This window comes from Myodes glareolus, chromosome X, assembly GCF_982192425.1.
Source record: "Myodes glareolus chromosome X, mMyoGla1.1, whole genome shotgun sequence".
NCBI classification, from domain to species: Eukaryota; Metazoa; Chordata; class Mammalia; order Rodentia; family Cricetidae; genus Myodes; species Myodes glareolus.
Genome location: NC_142053.1, coordinates 49,282,833 through 49,307,563, shown reverse-complemented (window position 1 = coordinate 49,307,563; position 24,731 = coordinate 49,282,833). Strand labels below are relative to the sequence as shown.

Sequence of the window (24,731 nt, the reverse complement as noted above, 5' to 3'; positions counted from 1 at the left end):
ATTCTAACATGCATTACCACATTTACCACATTTCTATAACCCCTTTTTCTTTTTAAAACAAGATCCTGAATCTACTGAGTCAGAGGGATTTTGGAGACAGGATCTTGCCTATTCGGTCTGAACATTTGGAGAAGTAAGAACTCTAGTGGCTGGCTTCTCTGCTTCTCTGATCTTTCAGCTTTCACCCCCTAATACCTGACTCTGGGTTTTTATTATTAAGACCAATTAGAATTCGCACTATACCTGGCCACGGAGGCATGAGAGTGGGAGTGCTTGCCCAGTCCCTCACCAACTGCAACAGTCTGAGTAGAACTGGCCCTGGAGATGTGGGTACAGGTGAGCCAACCTGAAGGAGTGAGAGCAGAACTGGACCTGCTCCTTGCTGTCTGCTGCACTGGGTGAGCTAGCCAGGGCAGGGATGGAGATCTCACTCATTTATTTTATTTTGTTTTAGGGATGAGTTTACAAGAGCAGAGGGCATATGCAAAGAGATGTGGGAATAAATGGGATTGGAAGGCCTGATATGTATGCCTTCTCTCTCTCCAAAACACGACCAGATCTTCCCCTTCTCAATGTTTAAATATCCAGACATCCATCTCATTTCTCCAGCTTTGTGAAAGTTTCCTTTGTTACATTCTTCCTTTCCTCCCACCCTCTGGGTTCACAGGTCTCTCTGAAGGACATGGCCAGGCATCCTTGCTCTCTTATGTTTGGTCCCTACTGGACAATCCCACTCACACAACTTTTCCTAATGAAATACTTTTTCTGAAAATATTCATTTGAAAACATGATAGATATCAAGCATTTGTTTGTTTTTTTTTTCTTTCACCTATAAAGACTGGGAAATGGTCACGTTGTTTGTAAAAGTTGGAGGACACCCAAGTCCCAATCAGCATAGGAAGATGATGTGGAAAGTCCTTCGGTATGTGTGTTGATTTATTGGTTAATGAATAAAGAAGCTGCTTCGGCATGTGATAGGGCAGAGTAGAGCTATGAGGAAAAACTAAACTGAATGCTGGGAGAAAGAAGGCAGAGTTGAGAGAAGCCATGTGGCTGCCAGAGGAGAAAGACATGAGCTGCCAGGTAACATTGCTGGTAGGTCACAAGCCTCATGGTGAAATATAAAATAATAGAAATATAAAAATATAAAATAATATAAAATAATAATAATAGAAAAAATAATAGCTATATAGAAACACAAGATGTAAGAACTAACTAGGGATACACTGAAGCTTTTGGACAAAGAGTATTGCAAATTAAACAGTTTCTGTGTGTTTATTGAGGGACTGGGCAGCGGAGAACCCTCCGATAATATGAAGAAATGAGTAAAATGATTGGTGCAGGCAGTGGACTAATATTCGGGTGTGAGAAGGAATGGGGGAAACACTTGTTCAACCCTTCAATAGGTGATGTGAGACACAAGGAACTATATACTGGGCATGAAGCATCATGTACCCAGGATTCTAAGTAAACGGGCAGATACACAAGAGGTCAGTGTTTGCCAAATGATCCCACCTACAGGACCTGCCCAACTCAGACATGAGCGGATACACATGGCAGAAGCAGAGAAATGGCTAAGAAGGTCCAGGGACCAGGAAAGCTGTAGCTCTGGATTTGCTCCAGCTGCCTGGAGCTCTGAGCTTGAATGTCCAGCAGGAAAAGGGAAAACCCTCAGGTTTACAGTGGTGCCTGGGGCCCTGGTGGCACAGGGAGGGGGACAGGCGAGGCAGGAGAGGGACAGACAGCTCGTACTTAATGGGTAGGCTTGGTGACAGCACCTTAGAAGCCAAGGACTGTGAAGGACTTGTTCTCGATAGCACCACAGACGTCTTTGTCTTTCCTAGAAGGCACCCCGGGGTGTCAAGGTGGCAACAGCGCCCCTAGCGAGGGCTGGCTGGGAGTCATCCCACACGTGACACGTCATCAGTGAGAGCGGAAGTGTGACAGAGTGGGCTGCGACCCACCGTGAGGGGCCCCTTGACACACAGGGAGGCGCAGAGGCGGCCATTGGGATCAGGGTGGAGGCCCAGAGTCCAGCAGGCCAGCAGGGAGCAGCCAGGTAGAGCCGAGCCAGCCCCTGGGGGCACACCACGAGGCCACCATGCCCCAGACCAGGCAGAGCAGCCGCCAAGGGTCGTCTCGTCAAGGGTCCTCGTCTCGTCAGGGGTCCTCGTCTCGTCAGGGGTCCTCGTCTCGTCAGGGGTCGTCTCGTCGCGGGTCGACTCGCCGCCTTGCACGCTCCGCCAGAGCCGGGCTGACACTGGCTGTGAGTCTGGTGGAACACCTTCTTCGGGAGGCCGGCCACACCTCGCGACTGAGCGAAACAGCGCCCATCTTGCTGACCGCCATCCTGGAGTTCCTGATCCGCAGAGTGCTGGAGCTGGCAAGCAACGAGGCCCAACGCCGAGGTGCCGAGATGTTCATCACCCCGGAGCTGTTGGACTTCACTGTCTACAACAACACGCTCCTCAGCGAACTGTTCCAGTTCACCACCATCTCTCGTGTGGCTCCGCCTCAACCTGGTCCTCGTCGTAGTAGTCGTCGACGTCAATGATGACTCCTACCTGCTCCTGGATGGCTGGCTGCCTGGCTCTGGGTTTCTGATGGACTTTCTGCCCCGTTTATTCATCGAGCATCAGTTAGTTCATCCTGCCCAACATTTCCCATGGCCAGCCCTGTTTGGCTGACAAGCCTCGCCACTCTGTTGTGTTCTCATTAAAGTTTTTGTTAGAGCATCGCATAGATTTGCTTCCCTGAATTTTCCTTTGGGCATGGGATAAGGGTGGAGGTGGGTGTGAGGGAGGCAGTGGGGGCAGAAGGTTAGGTGGGCCTACTTAAGGAACACAGGGGGTGTGCCTAGCTGAAGGAGCACAGGGGGTGGGAGTGATTGCTGGGGTTGCCAGGGATCCACAGCCTGGTTTCCCCAGTTTTTCTTTGGGCATGTGGCAGGAGTGGAAGATGCGGGAGGTGTCCTAGTCACAGGACACCGTGGTGTTTGGGGTGCTGGTGTGGAAGGCAGGCAGGGATGGTGGGGGAGCTGCTGCTCCAGAGGGAGACAAGGAGAACCTGGGTAGGGAGGGGTACACAACTTGGTCCTGAAGCAGTGTGGATCAGCCTGAATAACTGCATCAGAATGATGGCCTTTTCATAGAAAACCACAGGGCAGAGGGGCCCACATCCAAAGGCAGACTTTCGATTCAGGATGCAGATGTGGACAAGAATACTGGCACGAGGCAATTAGGTTCATGGAGGAATATTATTCATTATTAATTCTTGGAAGATCTACCAGGAGTTTCGCCTGGCAATGGATGTGAATATGTAACCTAGCCCACCAGGGCCTGTACTGCCCCAACATCTATGGCTTTGCCTGCCCTGGGTCAAGGGCTTGTACATGAGGCTATATCCCCGAATCTAAGCTCAACCCCACATCCTGTTATTTGCACCCTGGTCAGACACTTGGCTTGCCCTGCCTCCAGACATGTGGCTACTCCAGCCATACCTATAGTATGTGTGGTTGGCAGCTGGTTTCATCCACTTGCTATCATTTGCATATAGGGCTGGTGGTCTGGCATCATCAGAAACATCATCCGGGTGACTCTGACTGGAGTGGGGATCTTCTCTGCATGTTGTAGGCAAGAATGCCACCTCCCACTTCTGGCTTCAAACAGCTGCAGTTGCCCATTCCTTCGCAGCGTTTGCCCGCTCCTCCCAAATTCAGCAGAGGCCATAACTTAAAGTGGCTCAGGCCTGTCCACCTCAGTCTAAGCACTGACACCACCACTTCCAACTGTCCAGTTCCCTACAAACTCACCAAACTCTGTCTTGTTCTCCCCTGCCACAATGAAATGAAAACTAACAACGACTTAGGATCATCCAACTAGAGGAAACAGAGAAAAGCACCAATGGATGATATAAGTGAACTACTCATGAAGGCAAAAAACAATACAACAATGTGTACAAATTTAAAGCCTCTCCAAGGTTATAAAGTGAATGACATTCTTCTATGTGTAAGAAAATGGGTCCAACTGTTGGCACTGAGAGAGAAATAAAAGCCAGGCATGGAAACACAAACACTACATCTTATCTTTCAAATGTGGAGAAAAAGGAAAAACGGAAAAGACTGGAAACTAGAGGAGATGACTATCAGGAATGGTGGTTCTGGAAGATAGCATATATAGAAAGAAGTGAAAGGTAGAAGAAGCCTGAGGGCGGGGTATATATGCAGTGTGCAGATATTTACAGAGGTGGTGAGAACCCCTTGAAGAGCACTCATTTGTAAAACTACCGATAATTTCACATGTATATGTCAGTTGAAAAATGTTGAAATAATAGAATAGTTAAAACAGACACATGAAACGGGGAGTATGGGGCAATACAGCAATCAATTTTTGAGACGGGTTTTCTTTTTAATAGTAAGCTTACAAAGAATATGAATAAAGGACATATTACAGATATCTTATGAGACAATTTCAAATGGATTTAAAAGGGGTTTTGAGGCTTCCTAAAACAGCATGAGGTAAAAAGAATAACTCTCTAATTTTCAGAGTTAGTGTATTGTTTGTACATGTCCACAGCCAAGCTGGATAACAGAATTATAGAATAATAATAATAGAATCACTATAAAATTTTTCCTGGAAACACCCATTTAAAACATTGAAACTGCAAATGTTTATGCAGATAATCATTGATAAAATGTTTTTGACCAAAGGTAATATCAGGTATCTTTCAGATAGTGTTGAATACAGCCTCGAAATGAGTTTGGATGTCTTTGGGAAATGCCACAGTCCCACTGCAAGCTCAACCCAACACATTAAGATCTAGCTGTGCCTTGGGAACCGTGTTAACAGCTTAGTGCATCTGAACACGAAAACATGAGTTGTGCTCAGGAAGTCTGAGTGCGCAGGTTGGGCTTGTTTTCCTGTAAAGGCCCATTTGCAATGGAGTTGGCTCTGTGCGCTCATGAATGAATGAAAGCATGCACAGAAAAATGGATCCCACCGTTATTTATTTCTTCTGAAATAAGTAAGCTAACATTCACTTTGGGGAACTGACAGAGAACCCAAGAAGCCAATCGTAAAATCAGATGCCATTTGCCTCCAAAACATAACTGCCACTGCTGGGGAGAATCTATCTCCTTTGCTGTCAGGGCCTGAAGGATCCACACTTAACTGTTGCTAGTCACAGAACTGTTGGGGCCTCACTTCATGGTTAAGAGCATCTCAGTCGTATTTCGAACAAAGTAAAGAGGAAGTAACTGCTACTAACATCCTCTTAGCACAGCTAATGCTCCCTGTGCATCCTCAGCGTGAGCTTCAGATGGTTTCTTCATAGCGGTCAATCACCAGGCACTGAGGTCACATTTCAACAATGGACACATTCTGCTCTTGTTGTGGGAAAATGGAGAACTGGGAATTAGAATGGAGAATCTCTTCCCTTAAAAAGTCATTCTGACACATGACACAGCATTACAGAAACATGACTTAGAGTTTCCATTATAATGCTTTCCTATGCCTTGAGGATTTTTTCCTTCACAGTTGTGTTTAAAAATATTCATAGGCCTGGGAAAGTAAAGAAAAGGTATACACAGTCATAAAAAAGAAACACATAGTTTTAAAATAATAAGGTCCTTAAAAGGGGTGTAAAGTAACATTAAGAAGCCACATAAAAGTGAGTCTGAATACTGTACGTTATTATGTTGTCTTCTAATAGTTGGACTGCTGAGAAAAGAACAAAAGCTGCCTAAAGATATTTTATAATAAATGTTGCTATATTAATCCAACATATATATTTTTAAAAATGCCTTGACTTCAAAATTTAAGTCAAAAGGTATATTACTTTGGAGAAGAGGGCATGCTTTGGTTTCCATGGGAAATTACAGGGTGTAGATTCATTCTGGAATAAGAAAAATTAGGTGTGATAGAATAAAACCCCCTGAAAAAATCTCTAATGGTAGTGAAAGGCTCAGATTAGCTAGCATTTCAGAACACCTCTGTTGCAGTTTCCTCTGAGTTCTACATCATTTTATAACTACCAAGTCTAGCCTGAGAGGTGAGTGGGTACCAGCTATCCCCGCTGCAGAGCTGAGGAGTTCTATCCAGAGAGGTGAGTGGGTCCTTGCCAGGGCGATCTGTCCCCCAAGGGGAGAGCAGCCCCTCCCCCCTCAGTTTCTGAGGCAGGGGCTTCAGTGTTCCACGGGACCCATCCCTGCCCCCACTGCTGCTGCCCTTTTGTCTCCTGGGTCCTGGAAACACCAGTTATCCCTGCTGCACAGCTGAGGAGTTCTATCCAGAGAGGTGAGTGGGTGCTCGCTAGGGCAGTCTGTCCCCGAGGAGAGTGCAGCCCCTCCCCCCTCAGTTTCTGTGGCAGGGGCTTCAGTGTTCCACAGGACCCCTCTCTGCCCCCACTGCTGCTGCCCTTTTGTCTCCTGGGTCCTGGAAACACCAGCTATCCCTGCTGCAGTGCTGAGGAGTTCTATCCACAGAGCTATCCCTGCTTCAGTGCTGAGGAGTTCTATCCAGAGAGTGCTGAGGAGTTCTAACCAGAGAGTGCTGAGGAGTTTCATCCAGAGAGGAGGAGATGGGCAGGCGCCAATGCAAGAATTCCTCCAACAACCTGAAAGGCAACATGACATCTCCAGAATCCAGGGATCACGAAACTAGAAGAATTGAACACCGTACTCCAGAAGAAATAGAAGAAATCGCCTCTAAGCAGATCTTTATGAAAATAATAGAGGAACTTAAACAGGAGGTGAAAATCTGCCATAAAGAAATGGAAGATAAATATAATAAAAAGATTGAGGAAATGAGTAAAGAAATGGAAGATGTTGGGAGCCACCTGGAGGCACAGGTGGTCCTGCAGTTTGGAGGTAGCCACGTGGGGCTGAGCAACCCTGCCTGCACCCTTGCCTGCACATGCTCAGACCAGCAGAGTGGCATTAACCAATCAGGACAGCGTTCAAGCCGCTCCACCGTTTAAAAGCAGATGCCTCGGGACCCTACTTCCTCTCTCTAAGCTTTCTCTCGTCCCTGCTCTATCTTCCCTTCCCCCAATTTTCCTCAAGGGAATGCTCCAAATAAAGATGTGACCAGAGAAGGAATTCTCGTTTTTGGTGGCGTTCATTCCTGCGGGACAGGATGGCCCCCCGCAACTGGTGCTCGAAACCCCGGACGCTGAGGGACCCTGACAACTACGCCGGGGGACCCTGAGAAAGCCCGGGAGAAAAAGCCAAGATCAGACACCAGCACAGAGAGCCTTGAATTTCAGAACTCTGAGAACATGGAGCGGTGAGTGACGTCGGTTGAAATCCCCAGAAAGGGGAGGAAAAGAAATGTAAAAAGGAATTTCAAAGGATAGGCCTAAAATAGAAAAGAAAATACAAAAAAAAAAAAAAAAAAAAAAAAAAAAATCAAAGTTAAGGTATCTGAAAGAAGGTACAGAAAGCAACGGGGAAGAAAAATCCCTTAAGTCCAGTGCAGGTGGAGCTGAGAAAAAGCGAGGTTTACGGTTGGGAGATCCGCGGCTTCCTCCGTGCATACTCGCTGATAGAGACTGGAGGCAACAGTCTCGTAGGGAGGCAAACTTGATCACTGCCTTCCCTGTTCTTAAAGAGCCACAGAGTTTCTGAGGTGAGTTTCGCCTAATTTTGTTAAGAGAGCTCAGTCTCTGGCTCTCACGTACAAAAAACTTTAATTTTTTGACGGAGAAAGACAAGCTGCTTGATCGTGCTGAGAGTGCTGGCGGCAGCCGGCCCGCCTTTGAGCGGTAATGCCTGATTAGAAACACGGAAGTGGGCCAGGCACGGTGGTGCACACCTGTAATCCCAGCTACTCAGGAGGGAGACGCAAAATTGCACTCTCCAGTGCTAGCTCGTTCGGGAGGCGTGGCCATGCTAACCAGTTGCTGGCGGGAAATTTGCTGGAGTCCGCAGAGGCCTGCGAATAGCCAGGTCGCGGGCGGGCTAAAGTCCGTGTGACATCAGAGGCCTTCTGGCGGGGCTATGGTTTTTGGAGGACTTTTTCAGCACCTGAGCGGACTCGCCTGACTGAGGCGGAAGCTGCGTGGTGAGCAGCGGCGCCATAGAAGGCAAAGAGGAGCTGAATCGGCTCTGCGGAAAAACTGTGTTTCCATAGCAACATGGGCGAGCGGGGAGGTGAGTTCCCAGAGAACGGGGCTCTGCGCGCGGGCGGACCGGGCAGGAGAAGCCCCTCCACGGGTGGGCGGATGCCCCCCCTCGCCGGAGCTTGGAAAAGGCTCACAGCCGGCGGTGCGAGTTCATTGCCTGAGGTGAAACGGCGAGCCCGCGCACGGCCCGGGGCGGAGCCATGCCTTTGGGCCATGCGGAGCGCGCCATTATGGGCTTCAGAGGCGGAGCTGTGGCAGCCGCCGCTGTCCGTTGCTGCCGCCGCCCTCAGCCAAGGTCGCCAAGAATTCAGTCAGATAAAAACATTTGTCGCCAAGAATTTAGTCAGATAAAAACATTTATCCCCTAAACAACGTCCCTTCGTCAGCAGGAAGTAGCCAGATCGATGCTACGCCCATTCTCCCTTAAAGAACTGGTCGTGATTATCATAATAAAGGCATGTTTACCTGGTTACCGTATCCTAGGTAACAAAGAAAGGCGGACCTTTTGCCTGAGGCACCTGGTGAGATAAACAATGCTACCTAGAGGTTTTTTCCATCTGAATAGGGGAGCTGGAGAGATGGCTCAGCGGTTAAGGGCATTGCCTGCTCTTCCAAAGGTTATGAGTTCAATTCCCAGTGACAACTGCTTTGGTTTTTAAACAATAGAGGGGGACTACACTACCAGTGACAGCTTCCCCCAGAGAAAGGATTTCTCTTGCATTCTATACACTTAATTTTTGATTCAAAATTTTGCTGGTACAGGCAAACAAGATTTGCTTTTTGAAACGGAGACCTGCAAATCTCTAAGTTCAAAACCAGCCTACTTCCAGTACTGATTGTGCTGAATTTTTACACTGAGAGTTTTTAATACTCTTAAATGTTAATTTGGGAGGAGAGGTTTGTTTATGTTTTTCTAGGAATGCTGACATACATCTGGATGCCAGCGAGACCGACCAGAGAGATAAAGAAGACGACCCAGTGGATGCTGAGTGTCCTGCTGTGGAAGATTCATGCGGAGACAGCAGAGATGACCTTCTGGGCGGTGTCAAGAGCAGCTGTTTCACACCATCGACTTGAGCAACACCCTGTGCAACCTCTTATCTCTTAACAATTTTCTGACTGACTCTATTTTGCCTTTTCCCTCCTTGGGGATGGGTGGGAGCAGATATCCTTGGCATGCTGCGTCTAAGTGGGGACCAGATTGGAAAATAGTTTTGCCTTATTGCTCTTAAAGACAATAATTAGGGGGAGATGTTGGGAGCCACCTGGAGGCACAGGTGGTCCTGCAGTTTGGAGGTAGCCACGTGGGGCTGAGCAACCCTGCCTGCACCCTTGCCTGCACATGCTCAGACCAGCAGAGTGGCATTAACCAATCAGGACAGCGTTCAAGCCGCTCCACCGTTTAAAAGCAGATGCCTCGGGACCCTACTTCCTCTCTCTAAGCTTTCTCTCGTCCCTGCTCTATCTTCCCTTCCCCCAATTTTCCTCAAGGGAATGCTCCAAATAAAGATGTGACCAGAGAAGGAATTCTCGTTTTTGGTGGCGTTCATTCCTGCGGGACAGGATGGCCCCCCGCAGGAAGAGAAATATAACAAAAAGTTTGAAGAAATGAGTAAATCCGTAAATGAAATTCTGGGAAAACAAGAAAAAATAATCAAGCAGGTAATGGAAACAGTTCAAGATTTGAAAACTGAAATGGAGTCAATGAAGAAATCACAAACCGAGGGCCGGCTGGCTATGGAAAATCTAGGTAAACAAACAGAGACTTCAGAAACAAGCATAACCAACAGAATACAAGAGATAGAAGAAAGAATCTCAGACTCTGAAGACATCATAGAGAAATTAAACGCTCTGAGCAAAGAAAACAGCAAATCCAACAAATTTTCATCACAAAACATTCAGGAATTGTGGGACACAATAAAAAAAACCAAATCTAAGAATAATTGGGGTAGAAGAAGGAGAAGAATTGCAGATCAAAGGTCCAGAAAATATATTCAACAAAATTATAGAAGAAAACTTCCCCAACCTAAAGAACGATATCCCTATGAAGGTTCAAGAAGCATACAGAACACCGAATAGGCTGGATCAAAAAAAAAAACATCCCCTCGCCATATAATAATCAAAACACAAAGCATTCAAATTAAAGAAAGAATATTAAGAGCTGCAAAGGAAAAAGGTCAAGTAACTTATAAAGGTAAACCTATCAGACTTACACCAGACTTCTCTATGGAAACCATGAAAGCCCGAAGGTCCTGGATAGAGGTACTGCAGAAACTAAGGGACCATGGATGCAAGCCCAGATTACTATACCCAGCCAAGCTTTCGTTCACTATCAACAGAGAAAACAAAATATTCCAGGATAAAAACAAATTTAAACAATATGTAGCTACAAATCCAGCCTAACAAAAAGTATTAGAAGACAAATCACAACCCAAGGAATCCAACAATCACAACACCGCCTACAATAACTCAGACATCTAGCGACCCTTCACAAGCACAACTCAAAGAAGGGAAAAACATACACTCTATTACTCCCCCAAAAAAAACTAAATAAAGTAACCAGAGTCAACAATCACTGGTCATTAATATCACTTAATATCAATGGACTCAATTCACCTATAAAAAGGCACAGACTTAGAGATTGGATACGAAAACAGGATCCAACATTCTGCTGTTTACAAGAAACACACCTCAGTCACAAAGACAGATATCTACTCAGAGTAAAGGGCTGGGAAAAGGTTTTCCAAGCAAACGGACCTAAGAAACAAGCAGGTGTGGCCATTCTAATAGCTAACAAAATTGACTTCAAACTAAAATCTATCAGAAGACATAGAGATGGAAATTTCATACTCATAACAGGAACAATTCATCTGGAGGAAGTCTCAATCCTGAATATCTATGCCCCTAATATAAAGGCACCCACTTATGTAAAAGAAACTCTTCTAGAACTCAAGGGAGTCATCAAACCACACACACTAATAGTAGGAGACTTCAACACACCTCTCTCACCAATGGACAGATCAATCAGACAGAAACCCAACAGAGAAATAAGAGAATTATTGGAGGTTTTGAATCAAATGGACTTAACGGATATCTATAGAACTTTCCACCCAAATAGGAAAGAATATACCTTCTTCTCTGCAGCCCATGGAACCTTCTCAAAACTTAACCACATACTTGGTAACAAAGCAAACTTCCACAGATACAAAAACATATTAGTAACCACCTGTGTCTTCTCAGATCACCATGGACTAAAGTTAGAATTCAACAACAATGCTACCCCCAGGAAGCCAACAAACTCATGGAAGTTGAACTGTCAACTATTAAATCACCCCTGGGTCAAGGAAGAAATGAAGAAAGAAATTAAAGTCTTTCTTAAATTTAATGAAAATAAAGACACAATATACTCAAACCTATGGGACACTATGAAAGCAGTGCTAAGAGGAAATTGAGCACTAAGTGCCCAATTAAAGAAAACTGAGAAAGCACACATTGGAGACTTAACAGCACACTTGAAAGCTCTAGAAAAAAAGAAGATGATTCACCCAGGAGGAGTAGAAGACTGGAAAAAATCAAACTGAGGGCTGGAATCAACAAAATAGAAACACAGAAAACAATCCAAAGAATCAATGAAACAAAAAGCTGGTTCTTGGAGAAAATCAACAAGATCGACAAACCCCTATCCAAACTAATCAAATGGCAGAGAGAGAACATGCAAATTAATAAGATCAGAAATGAAAAGGGGGACATAACCACAGACACAGAGGAAATTCAGAGAATCATTAGACCTTACTACAAAAGTTTATATGCCACAAAGTTGGAAAATGTAAAAGAAATGGACATTTTTTTAGATAAGTACCATATACCAAAGTTGAAACAAGAACAGGTGAACAATCTAAATAGACCTGTTAGTCGCAAAGAATTAGAAGCTGTTATCAAAAATCTCCCTACCAAAAAAGCCCAGGACCAGATGGTTTCAATGCAGAATTCTACCAGAACTTCCAGGAAGAGCTAATACCTATATTCCTTAATGTATTCCACAAAATAGAAACAGAAGAGTCATTGCCAAACTCCTTTTATGAAGCTACAGTTACCCTGATACCAAAACCACACAAAGACACAACCAAGAAACAGAATTACAGGCCAGTCTCACTCATGAACATCGACACCAAAATACTCAATAAAATATTGGCAAACCGAATCCAAGAACACACTAGAAAAACTATCCATTATGATCAAGTAGGCTTCATCCCAGAGATGCAGGGCTGGTTCAACATACGCAAATCTATCAATGTAATCCATCATATAAATAAATTGAAAGAAAAAAAACCATATGATCATTTCATTGGATGCTGAAAAAGCATTTGACAAAATTCAACACCCATTTATGATAAAGGTGTTGGAGAGACTGGGGATACAAGGATCATACCTAAACATAATAAAAGCAATATACAGCAAGCCGACAGCTAACATCAAATTGAATGGAGAGAAAATCAAAGCCTTTCCACTAAAATCAGGAAGACGACAAGGCTGTCCACTCTCTCCATACCTCTTCAATATAGTGCTTGAAGTTCTAGTAATAGCAATAAGACAACATAAGGAGATCAAGGGGATTCGAATTGGAAAGGATGAAGTTAAACTTTCGTTATTTGCTGACGATATGATAGTGTACATAAGCGACCCCAAAAACTCTACCAAAGAACTCCTACAACTGATAAACACCTTTAGTAATGTGGCAGGATACAAGATCAACTCCAAAAAATCAGTTGCCCTCCTATACAGAAAGGATAAAGAAGCATAGAGGGAAATCAGAGAAACATCACCTTTCACGATAGCCACAAATAGCATAAAATACCTTGGGGTTACTCTTACCAAGGAAGTGAAAGACCTATTTGACAAGAACTTTAACTCTTTGAAGAAAGAAATTGAGGAGGATACCAGAAAATGGAAAAACTTCCCCTGCTCTTGGATTGGGAGAATCAACATAGTAAAAATGGCAATTCTACCAAAAGCAATCTATAGATTCAATGCAATCCCCATCAAAATCCCATCAAACTTCTTTACAGACCTTGTGAGAACAATAATCAAGTTTATATGGCAAAACAAAAAACCCAGGATAGCCAAAACAATCCTATACAATAAAGAAACTTCTGGAGGCATTACCATCCCTGACTTCAAACTCTATTACAGAGCTACAGTATTGAAAACAGCTTGGTATTGGCATAAGAACAGAGAAGTCGACCTATGGAATTGAATAGAAGACCCGGATATTAACCCACAAATCTATGAACACCTAATTTTTGACAAGGGAGCTAAAGGTATACAATGGAAAAAGGAAAGCATCTTTAATAAATGGTGCTGGCATAACTGGATGTCAACCTGTAGAAGAATGAAAGTAGATCCATATCTACCACCATGCAAAAAACTCAAGTCCAAATGGATTAAAGACATCAACATTAATCTGTCCACTTTGAACCTGATAGAAGAGAAAGTGGGAAGTAGTCTACAAGACATAGGCACAGGAGGCCACTTCCTAAGCAGAACCCCAGTAGCACAGACAATAAGAGAATCAATGAATAAATGGGACCTCCTGAAACTGAGAAGCTTCTGTAAAGCAAAGGACACTGTCAGTAAGACAAAAAGTCTACCTTCTGACTGGGAGAAGATCTTCACCAACCCCTCATCAGACAAAGGTCTGATCTCCAAAATATACAAAGAACTCAAGAAACTAGACACTAAAACTCTAATTAACCCAATTAAAAATGGGGTACTGAACTGAAGAGAGAATTCACAACAGATGAACTTCAAATGGCCAGAAGACACTTAAGGACATGCTCAACCTCCTTAGCGATAAGGGAAATGCAAATCAAAACCACTTTGAGATACCATTTTACACCTGTCAGAATAGCTAAACTCAAAAATACCAATGATAGCCTATGATGGAGAGGATGTGGAGTGAGGGGAACACTCATCCATTGTTGGTGGGAATGCAAACTTGTGCAGCCACTGTGGAAATCAGTGTGGCGGTTTCTCAGGAAACTGGGAGTCAACCTCCCTCATGACCCAGTAATTCCACTCTTGTGAATATACCCAAGAGATGCCCTATCATACTACAAAAGCATTTGTTCAACTATGTTCATAGCAGCACTATTTGCAACAGCCAGAACTTGAAAACAACCTAGGTGCCCCTCAATAGAAGAATGGTAAAGAAGGTGTGGAACATATACACATTGGAGTTTTACTCAGCGGTACAAAACAATGACATCTTGAATTCTGCATGCAAATGAATGGAAATAGAACACGCTTTACTGAGTGAGGTAGCCCAGACCCAAAAAGAGGAATATGGTATGTACTCACTCATAAGTGGATTCTAGCAATAATTAAAGTTCTTTGAGTCTATAATTTGTGATCCTCGAGAAGCTAGATAAGAAGGCGAACCTGAAGAAAATCATGTAGTTATCTTCCTGGATATTGGAAGTAGAAAAGATTGCCAGACAAAACTTGGGTGCATGGGGGTGTGGTGTGTGGATGTAAGGGGAGTTGGTTAGGGGGAGGGGGATGTCTGGGGAAGGCTTGGGGGAATGGGAGGGGGGAGGGAGGAAGGATGGTTATGGGAGCAGGGAAGTTTATATCATAACTAAGGGATTCATTTTAGGGTTTGCAAGAGACTTGATTCTGGAGGGGTTCCCAGGTCCTAGGAGAGGTCCCCAGATGATACTCTGGGCAGCAGAGGAGAGGATGCCTGAACTGGCCTTGGCCCATAACCATACTGATGAATATTTTGCATGTCACCACAGAACATTCATATGGCGATGGATGGAGATAGACACAGAGACACATATTGGAACACTGGACTTGGCTCCCTAGGTCCAAATGAGAAACAGAGGGAGGGAGATCGTGAACAAGGAAAGCAAAATAAGAGGGGGCCTTCATCCGACGATGGATGGAGATAGAGACAGAGACCCACATTGAAGCACTGGAGGTCCGGACCGCAAGGGGTGCGTTCACCCACTGATACAAGGGGACTGGTCGGTTGGGAGCTCACCAAGGCCAGCTGGACTGGGACTGAACGAGCATGTGATCAAACCGGATTCTCTGAACGTGGCTGACATGGGGGCTGACTGAGCCCCCAAGGTTCAAATGAAGAATGAGAAGCCATTGACAATGGCACTGGGTCTTGTTTCGTCTGCAATGACTAGTTTGTTGGGATCCTGGCCTGTTTGGATGCTCACCTTCCTGGACCTGGAGGGAGGGGGGAGGATCTTGGATTTCCCACGGGGCAGGAAACCCTGACTGCTCTTGGGAATGGTGAGGGAGGAGGAGAGGGAGTGGGGGGATTCGGGGGAGCGGGAGGGTATTGGGAGGAGGGGAGGAAGTGGAAAGAGTGTTTTCGCATACTTGAATAAACAAATCGAAAAAAAAACTACCAAGTCTAGTCCCTGACCCCCATAAACTGGCAAAAATAGCATAATAAAAATGCATTTTGTCTAACTCCAAAAGTCTCTGAAGTCTATCACAGTCTCAACAATGTTTACATGTCCAAAATTCAAATTCTCTCCCGAGATTCATGCAATCCCTTAACTCAAGTATCAAATAAAATAAAATAAAATAAAATAAAATAACCAGATTTAACATTTAACGGCACAGAATATATATTACAGGTCCAAAATATCAGGAAGAAAGCATAGTGAGGAGATAGGGGACCAAAGAAAGCCTAAAAACCAGTTGGACAAACTCCAAAGTCTGTATCTTCATGCCTGATGTCCAAGGTCTCTTCAGATTTCCAACTCTATTTCTCTTTGACACTGGCTCAATCTAGTGTTACCAGTGGTGGACTTGAACTCACAGAGATCTTTCTGACTCTGTCTATTGAGTGCTGGGGTTAAAAATGTGTGCCACCACTACCTGTCCTCTATGGCTATGTAGTGGCTTATCTCTGCACTCTGATCTTAAGGCAAGCTTTTTATTTATTAAATCGCAAGCAAAGTATCACCACATTTCCCCTTTTTTCTAAAATTTAAGATTATAATTAATATAAGAAAACCACAAGTACAATAACCATATATTGTATACATTAAGGGTACACAATATATTCAGGCAATAATTATATTAACAAAGTCTAGTCATTAGCATTTGACAAATTTAGAGAAAATACTCCATTATCCAACTTTGGTGAGTCCAAAAGGTAACAGCTAATTTGTTTTCTATTCTAACATGCATTACCACATTTACCACATTTCTGTAACTCCCTTTTCTTTTTAAAACAAGATCCTGAATCTACTGAGTCAGAGGGATTTTGGAGACAGGATCTTGCCTATTCGGTCTGAACATTTGGAGAAGTAAGAACTCTAGTGGCTGACTTCTCTGCTTCTCTGATCTTTCAGCTTTCACCCCCTAATACCTGACTCTGGGTTTTTATTATTAAGACCAATTAGAATTCGCACTATACCTGGCCACGGAGGCATGAGAGTGGGAGTGCTTGCCCAGTCCCTCACCAACTGCAACAGTCTGAGTAGAACTGGCCCTGGAGATGTGGGTACAGGTGAGCCAACCTGAAGGAGTGAGAGCAGAACTGGACCTGCTCCTTGCTGTCTGCTGCACTGGGTGAGCTAGCCAGGGCAGGGATGGAGATCTCACTCATTTATTTTATTTTGTTTTAGGGATGAGTTTACAAGAGCAGAGGGCATATGCAAAGAGATGTGGGAATAAATGGGATTGGAAGGCCTGATATGTATGCCTTCTCTCTCTCCAAAACACGACCAGATCTTCCCCTTCTCAATGTTTAAATATCCAGACATCCATCTCATTTCTCCAGCTTTGTGAAAGTTTCCTTTGTTACATTCTTCCTTTCCTCCCACCCTCTGGGTTCACAGGTCTCTCTGAAGGACATGGCCAGGCATCCTTGCTCTCTTATGTTTGGTCCCTACTGGACAATCCCACTCACACAACTTTTCCTAATGAAATACTTTTTCTGAAAATATTCATTTGAAAACATGATAGATATCAAGCATTTGTTTGTTTTTTTTTTCTTTCACCTATAAAGACTGGGAAATGGTCACGTTGTTTGTAAAAGTTGGAGGACACCCAAGTCCCAATCAGCATAGGAAGATGATGTGGAAAGTCCTTCGGTATGTGTGTTGATTTATTGGTTAATGAATAAAGAAGCTGCTTCGGCATGTGATAGGGCAGAGTAGAGCTATGAGGAAAAACTAAACTGAATGCTGGGAGAAAGAAGGCAGAGTTGAGAGAAGCCATGTGGCTGCCAGAGGAGAAAGACATGAGCTGCCAGGTAACATTGCTGGTAGGTCACAAGCCTCATGGTGAAATATAAAATGATAGAAATATAAAAATATAAAATAATATAAAATAATAATAATAGAAAAAATAATAGCTATATAGAAACACAAGATGTAAGAACTAACTAGGAATACACTGAAGCTTTTGGACAAAGAGTATTGCAAATTAAACAGTTTCTGTGTGTTTATTGAGGGACCGGGCAGCGGAGAACCCTCCGATAATATGAAGAAATGAGTAAAATGATTGGTGCAGGCAGTGGACTAATATTCGGGTGTGAGAAGGAATGGGGGAAACACTTGTTCAACCCTTCAACAGGTGATGTGAGACACAAGGAACTATATACTGGGCATGAAGCATCGTGTACCCAGGATTCTAAGTAAACGGGCAGATACACAAGAGGTCAGTGTTTGCCAAATGATCCCACCTACAGGACCTGCCCAACTCAGACATGAGCGGATACACATGGCAGAAGCAGAGAAATGGCTAAGAAGGTCCAGGGACCAGGAAAGCTGTAGCTCTGGATTTGCTCCAGCTGCCTGGAGCTCTGAGCTTGAATGTCCAGCAGGAAAAGGGAAAACCCTCAGGTTTACAGTGGTGCCTGGGGCCCTGGTGGCACAGGGAGGGGGACAGGCGAGGCAGGAGAGGGACAGACAGCTCGTACTTAATGGGTAGGCTTGGTGACAGCACCTTAGAAGCCAAGGACTGTGAAGGACTTGTTCTCGATAGCACCACAGACGTCTTTGTCTTTCCTAGAAGGCACCCCGGGGTGTCAAGGTGGCAACAGCGCCCCTAGCGAGGGCTGGCTGGGAGTCATCCCACACGTGACACGTCATCAGTGAGAGCGGAAGTGTGACAGAGTGGGCTGCGACCCACCGTGAGGGGCCCCTTGACACACAGGGAGGCGCAGAGGCGGCCATTGGGATCAGGGTGGAGGCCCAGAGTCCAGCAGGCCAGCAGGGAGCAGCCAGGTAGAGCCGAGCCAGCCCCTGGGGGCACACCTCGAGGCCACCATGCCCCAGACCAGGCAGAGCAGCCGCCAAGGGTCGTCTCGTCAAGGGTCCTCGTCTCGTCAGGGGTCCTCGTCTCGTCAGGGGTCCTCGTCTCGTCAGGGGTCGTCTCGTCGCGGGTCGACTCGCCGCCTTGCACGCTCCGCCAGAGCCGGGCTGACACTGGCTGTGAGTCTGGTGGAACACCTTCTTCGGGAGGCCGGCCACACCTCGCGACTGAGCGAAACAGCGCCCATCTTGCTGACCGCCATCCTGGAGTTCCTGATCCGCAGAGTGCTGGAGCTGGCAAGCAACGAGGCCCAACGCCGAGGTGCCGAGATGTTCATCACCCCGGAGCTGTTGGACTTCACTGTCTACAACAACACGCTCCTCAGCGAACTGTTCCAGTTCACCACCATCTCTCGTGTGGCTCCGCCTCAACCTGGTCCTCGTCGTAGTAGTCGTCGACGTCAATGATGGCTCCTACCTGCTCCTGGATGGCTGGCTGCCTGGCTCTGGGTTTCTGATGGACTTTCTGCCCCGTTTATTCATCGAGCATCAGTTAGTTCATCCTGCCCAACATTTCCCATGGCCAGCCCTGTTTGGCTGACAAGCCTCGCCACTCTGTTGTGTTCTCATTAAAGTTTTTGTTAGAGCATCGCATAGATTTGCTTCCCTGAATTTTCCTTTGGGCATGGGATAGGGGTGGAGGTGGGTGTGAGGGAGGCAGTGGGGGCAGAAGGTTAGGTGGGCCTACTTAAGGAACACAGGGGGTGTGCCTAGCTGAAGGAACACAGGGGGTGGGAGTGATTGCTGGGGTTGCCAGGGATCCACAGCCTGGTTTCCCCAGTTTTTCTTTGGGCATGAGGGAGGAGTGGAAGGTGGGGGAGGAGGGTGAGCTGGGCCTAGTCACAGAACACTGTGGTGTTTGGGGTGCTGGTGTGAAAGGCAGGCAGGGATGGTGGGGGAGCTGTTGCTCCAGAGAGAGACAAGGAGAACCTGGGTAGGGAGGGGTACACAACTTGGTCCTGAAGCAGTGTGGATCAGCCTGAATAACTGCATCAGAATGATGGCCTTTTCATAGAAAACCACAGGGCAGAGGGGCCCACATCCAAAGGCAGACTTTCGATTCAGGATGCAGATGTGGACAAGAACGCTAGCACGTGGCAATTAGGTTCATGGAGGAATATTATTCATTATTAATTCTTGGAAGATCTATCAGGAGTTTCGCCTGGCAATGGATGTGAATATGTAACCTAGCCCACCAGTGTGTGTACTGTCCCAGCATCTATGGCTTTGCCTGCCCTGGGTCAAGGGCTTGTACATGAGGTTATATCCCCGAATCTAAGCTCAACCCCACATCCTGTTATTTGCACCCTGGTCAGACACTTGGCTTGCCCTGCCTCCAGACATGTGGCTACTCCAGCCATACCTATAGTATGTGTGGTTGGCAGCTGGTTTCATCCACTTGCTATCATTTGCATATAGGGCTGGTGGTCTGACATAATCAGAAACATCATCCGGGTGACTCTGGCTGGAGTGGGGATCTTCTCTGCATGTTGTAGGCAAGAATGCCACCTCCCACTTCTGGCTTCAAACTGCTGCAGTTGCCCATTCCTTCGCAGCGTTTGCCCGCTCCTCCCAAATTCAGCAGAGGCCATAACTTAAAGTGGCTCAGGCCTGTCCACCTCAGTCTAAGCACTGACACCACCACTTCCAACTGTCCAGTTCCCTACAAACTCACCAAACTCTGTCTTGTTCTCCCCTGCCACAATGAAATGAAAACTAACAACGACTTAGGATCATCCAACTAGAGGAGACAGAGAGAAGCACCAATGGATGATATAAGTGAACTACCCATGAAGGCAAAAAACAATACAACAATGTGTACAAATTCAAAGCCGCTCCAAGGTTATAAAGTGAATGACATTCTTCTATGTGTAAGAAAATGGGTCCAACTGTTGGCACTGAGAGAGAAATAAAAGCCAGGCATGGAAACACAAACACTATTTCTTATCTTTCAAATGTGGAGAAAAAGGAAAAACGGAAAAGACTGGAAACTAGAGGAGATGACTATCAGGAATGGTGGTTCTGGAAGATAGCATATATAGAAAGAAGTGAAAGATAGAAGAAGCCTGAGGGCGGGGTATATATGCAGTGTGCAGATATTTACAGAGGTGGTGAGAACCCCTTGAAGAGCACTCATTTGTAAAACTACCGATAATTTCACATGTATATGTCAGTTGAAAAATATTGAAATAATAGAATAGTTAAAACAGACACATGAAACGGGGAGTATGAGGCAATACAGCAATCAATTTTTGAGACAGGTTTTCTTTTTAATAGTAAGCTTACAAAGAATATGAATAAAGGACACAAATGTTGACTTCAAGCATTGAAAACATAAGGGAAGACATACACGGGGAACTTTGGGGGCTTAGGGCACAAACAAAGCATAGACAGAGAATGAGAGTCACTACAGAGGAAGCTGGTGCACTGGGAGAAAGGAAGACAGACATCAACAGCTAGTGAGGATTTCAAGTGTGTGTTTGTGTGTGTGCGTGTGTGTGTGTGTGTGTGTGTGTGTGTACGTACATGTCACAGCATGAGCATGGAGTATGAGGAGGCAACTCACAGGAGGTGATTCTCTCCTTTCACCATGTTTGGACTCCTGGGATTAACCTCAGAGTTGTCATGTTTGACAGCAAAAGCCTTTACCCACTTGCAGGCTCTTGCTTTGTTTTATTGGCACAGGGTCTCTCATTGGGCTCACTGACTAGGCTAGGCTGCCTGGCCAGAAAGTTATAAGGATCTCCCTGTCTCTGGCTCCCCAGCACTGGTATCACAACCATTTGCTCTGACACCTGTCATGTTACATAGGTTCTAGAGTTGTTAATCAGGCCCTCATGCTTGCAAGACCTTTGCTAACTGGTCTATTATTACAGCACCAAAATCTTCATTCTTTTTAAATTTAATTTAGTGTTTAAAAAAGAAAACAAATTGTCTTTTCATTTCACGTACCAATCCCAGCTCCCTCTCCTTCCTTTCCTCCCTTTAACTCCTCCTACCCTTCAAACTACCCCCCAATCACTCCTCAGAGAGGGTAAAGCACATTACTTTGGGAAAAATTCCAAGGCCCTCCCTACTATATCTAGACTGAGCAAGGTATCCTTCCAAAGTGCCAAAATGCCAGTTCAAAGAATAGAGATAAATATTTGTGCTGCAGCCAATGACCCTGCAATCTGCCCCAGCTATACAACTGTCACCCACATTCAGAGGGACTAGTTTAGACCTATGGTCTTTCCTTCCCTGTGTTGTTGGAGTTTGTGAACTCCCACTGGCTCAGATAGACTGTTTTAGTGGGTGTCCCAATCATGGTCTTGACCTCTTTGCTCATATTCTCACTCCTCCCACTCTTCACCTGGACTTTGGGAGCTCAGGCCAGAGCTCTGCTGTGGGTCTCTGCCTCTGTTTCCATCAGTTGATAGATGAAAGTTCTATAGTGATATTTAAGATATTCATCAGTCTCACTAAATGGCAAGGCCAAATCTTGGAACCATCCAAATCTCCATTCTTAAATTTGTATCTCAGATAGATCTATCATTTTGAGAGTCACATAAAACTGCATTGGATAAAGATGCTTGCTGTCTGCTGTAGGAAATCCTACACGCTGTAGCCTTTAAGTTACCTGCCCACTTGAGCTTGGCCTCTCATACTATTTATGCTGATGTAAGCATGTGTCCGGCCTCTATTCTGGCTGCGGGATTTGGTTGCTGTTCTTTGTTCCAACAGAGGATATTGATTCGTGAGTCTGCCCCTAAATAAATAGCCATCTATTCTCAATTCTGAGTTAGTGTGGTATTTCTTTGAAGCATCCTTCTTACTCTGGGACCCATGTGGATTTGGACTCCACACCTATTGCATGGACAGCCTAAACTGATCCAAGGCCCAGAAAGTCTCCCAACCCTGCGTGCTTGGCTTGCTCTTACCTAAGAGTTTTGTTGGGTTTTTTTTTGTTGTTGTTGTTTGTTTTTGTTTTTGAACTCCTGCCACAGCGGAGCTTGCTGCATGTGGTGACTTGGAAATTTCCCAAGCACACACATGTCCCACACACCCACTGCCACCTTCTCTGGCTCAGTTCCCTGGTGCAGTTCCTTGCCATGTAGCAAATTATGCAACTTCTGGTTGTGCTCCCTGCCCATTGAGTTCCAGGAAACAGGACCATTCCTGTCACCACTGGTTGTACCACTGCTAGTCACAACTCTGCAACCATGACATCTGCTGGACAATAAAGACCATTACACCTAAAACAATTTAATGGATTCCATAACAGGTAATTAATAAGCCAATAGGGCAGATTATATTAATATTGAAACTTTTAGTAACGTTTTTGCTAATACTATGGATTGTATTCTGTGAGGCTTTTACAGTTATGATGATACTTCCATTTATTGGATATTGGGATTCTGTTTTTTCTTCATATTGTATCATTAAGGAAGAATGTGGCACTTTTAGGAATGATACAGTCTTTGCAGACTAATAATGAACAGCTAGCTGACAGGATTAATACCATCAAAAATTAAAAGTTCCCTGAAAAAATAGTACTATTGAAAAGGGTAACATTAATTTCACAGACAAAATTGAATTCATATCTGAAAGTACTAAGAAATTATCTGAAAGAATTCATGCTTTAGAATTTAACAATCGAAAATTGTTAAAAAGTTTTGATAGGTTAGCAGATAGAGTATCTCTCCAGGATGGCAAACTGCACACTATTCAAATAATGTCCAAGGATGAGGTGTTATCTTTAAAGGAAAACTTCAAACCTTGGAATCACATGTGCAAAATGAGGACCAGAGGTTAGGTACCTCAATGAAATCACTAGAGGCATATACAGGCCAGGAGATTCAGGCTTTACAAAAGACAATAGTAACAAGATTAAAATGATTGAGGAAATTATTAAAGCTGATGAACAGGGAGAGAAGGCACCAGGACAGGATTCAACATCACCAGTAGCTGTCAGAGATGACTGACCCAGGGTCTTAGCTTCCTACCCTGTAATCTACTCTGACAAAGCATAAAGTTCTAAAGGTCCAAAAGGATCCAAAAAGGTAGAGGAATGAGTGATCTAAAAGAAATTAAGCAAGCTGTCATGACTTCCGGCTTGCATTCCTCATTTGTTAGGGAGTTGATAAAGACATGGGCTTCTAGCATCAAGGAAACACCACATGACTCGATTCAGTGAGTTTCAGCAGTCCTGGATTATGGGCCACAGTTGATGTTTAAATGTTATTTCAAGAAAAAGACTAAAATTTTAGAACAATAGGGAAACACAAAAGGACTTGAGACTTCCCAAGATCAAATTTTTGGTGAGGGCACTTATGTTGACCCACAGGTTCAAGCTCTTTATGATGAAAAAATCCTGTCCCAATGCCACAAAGCAGCCTTAAATGCTTGGGACAGAATTCATGAACCAAAAAAAATGAATTGAATCATATACCAGGGTTAAACGGGACCAAAGAGAATGCTTTACTGACTTTTAAAAAAGATTAACTAAGGCTATACAGATACGAGTAACGACCCAGGTGCTAGATGAGTACTTACTGAATCTTTGGCTTTTGAAAATGCCAACTTAGAATGCAAAAAAATACTTGGACTTTTAAAGGTTAAATTAGTACCTATGGATGAATGGATTCTGCATAAAATGAACAATGAGACATTTGACTATAATACTGAATCTTGGGTAAGAGAAGCAATTTCCAAAGAATGAGGAGACATCAAAATGCCAAATATTTTAATTATGGTAGAATAGGACATCTGAGAAGTGATTTTAGGCACAGAATTCCTATGAGTAATATCTCCTCTGGGAATAGCAAGAAATAAGATGCAGCCTTCAGGTATATGTAGATGTGTGACAAAAGCTGACATTGGACCAATGAATGCAGATCAACAAAAGACAGACAAGGCAACCCAATATTATTTGGAAATCCTTGAGGGACCTTTCGCAGCCCTCCAGGTCAAAAGTGGCCCAGTCATTTCCAGTCACTGTGGAGGACATGAGTCACCAGGAAAATTAAAAAATCCAGAGCCTTCTGTAAAAGACCATACTATTCTAGATGATGGCATAAACATGGAGGATAAATCAAAAATTCTGATAGGAAATAGGAAACGTATATTCTGGCAGACTTCTATAAATGATCAATGGCCAAAGCTAAGCGTGTGTATAAATCGAATCCCAATTGTTGGTTTGATAGACACAGGTGTGGATGTGAATATCATTACTCCAGAATCTTGGAATCCAAATTGACCTCTTCAAGAGGCAGATGC

The 24,731-nt window shown here is 44.6% G+C and overlaps 2 protein-coding genes and 1 pseudogene across 2 annotated transcripts; all 3 read left to right on the top strand.

Annotated features, from left to right (window-relative positions):
* Positions 1-2,098: 2,098 nt before the first annotated feature.
* Positions 2,099-2,742, top strand: LOC148117297 (histone H2A-Bbd type 2/3-like). Its single transcript, XM_087902903.1, has one exon. The coding sequence runs from the start codon at positions 2,102-2,104 to the stop codon at positions 2,552-2,554; it is 453 nt and encodes a 150-aa protein (XP_087759029.1). The 5' UTR covers positions 2,099-2,101; the 3' UTR covers positions 2,555-2,742.
* A 5,358-nt stretch (positions 2,743-8,100) lies between these two features.
* LOC148117296 (Nuclear RNase P) lies at positions 8,101-8,290 on the top strand (annotated as a pseudogene).
* A 9,964-nt stretch (positions 8,291-18,254) lies between these two features.
* On the top strand, positions 18,255-19,069 carry LOC148117295 (histone H2A-Bbd type 2/3-like). The gene has a single exon (XM_087902862.1). It carries the CDS (start codon positions 18,429-18,431, stop codon positions 18,879-18,881), a length of 453 nt encoding a protein of 150 aa, XP_087758988.1. The 5' UTR covers positions 18,255-18,428; the 3' UTR covers positions 18,882-19,069.
* The last annotated feature ends 5,662 nt before the right edge of the window (positions 19,070-24,731 follow it).

Coding starts and splice junctions, on each gene's coding strand:
- LOC148117297 (XM_087902903.1), top strand. CDS start 2,102: ATGCCCCAGACCAGGCAGAGCAGCCGCCAAGGGTCGTCTCGTCAAGGG.
- LOC148117295 (XM_087902862.1), top strand. CDS start 18,429: ATGCCCCAGACCAGGCAGAGCAGCCGCCAAGGGTCGTCTCGTCAAGGG.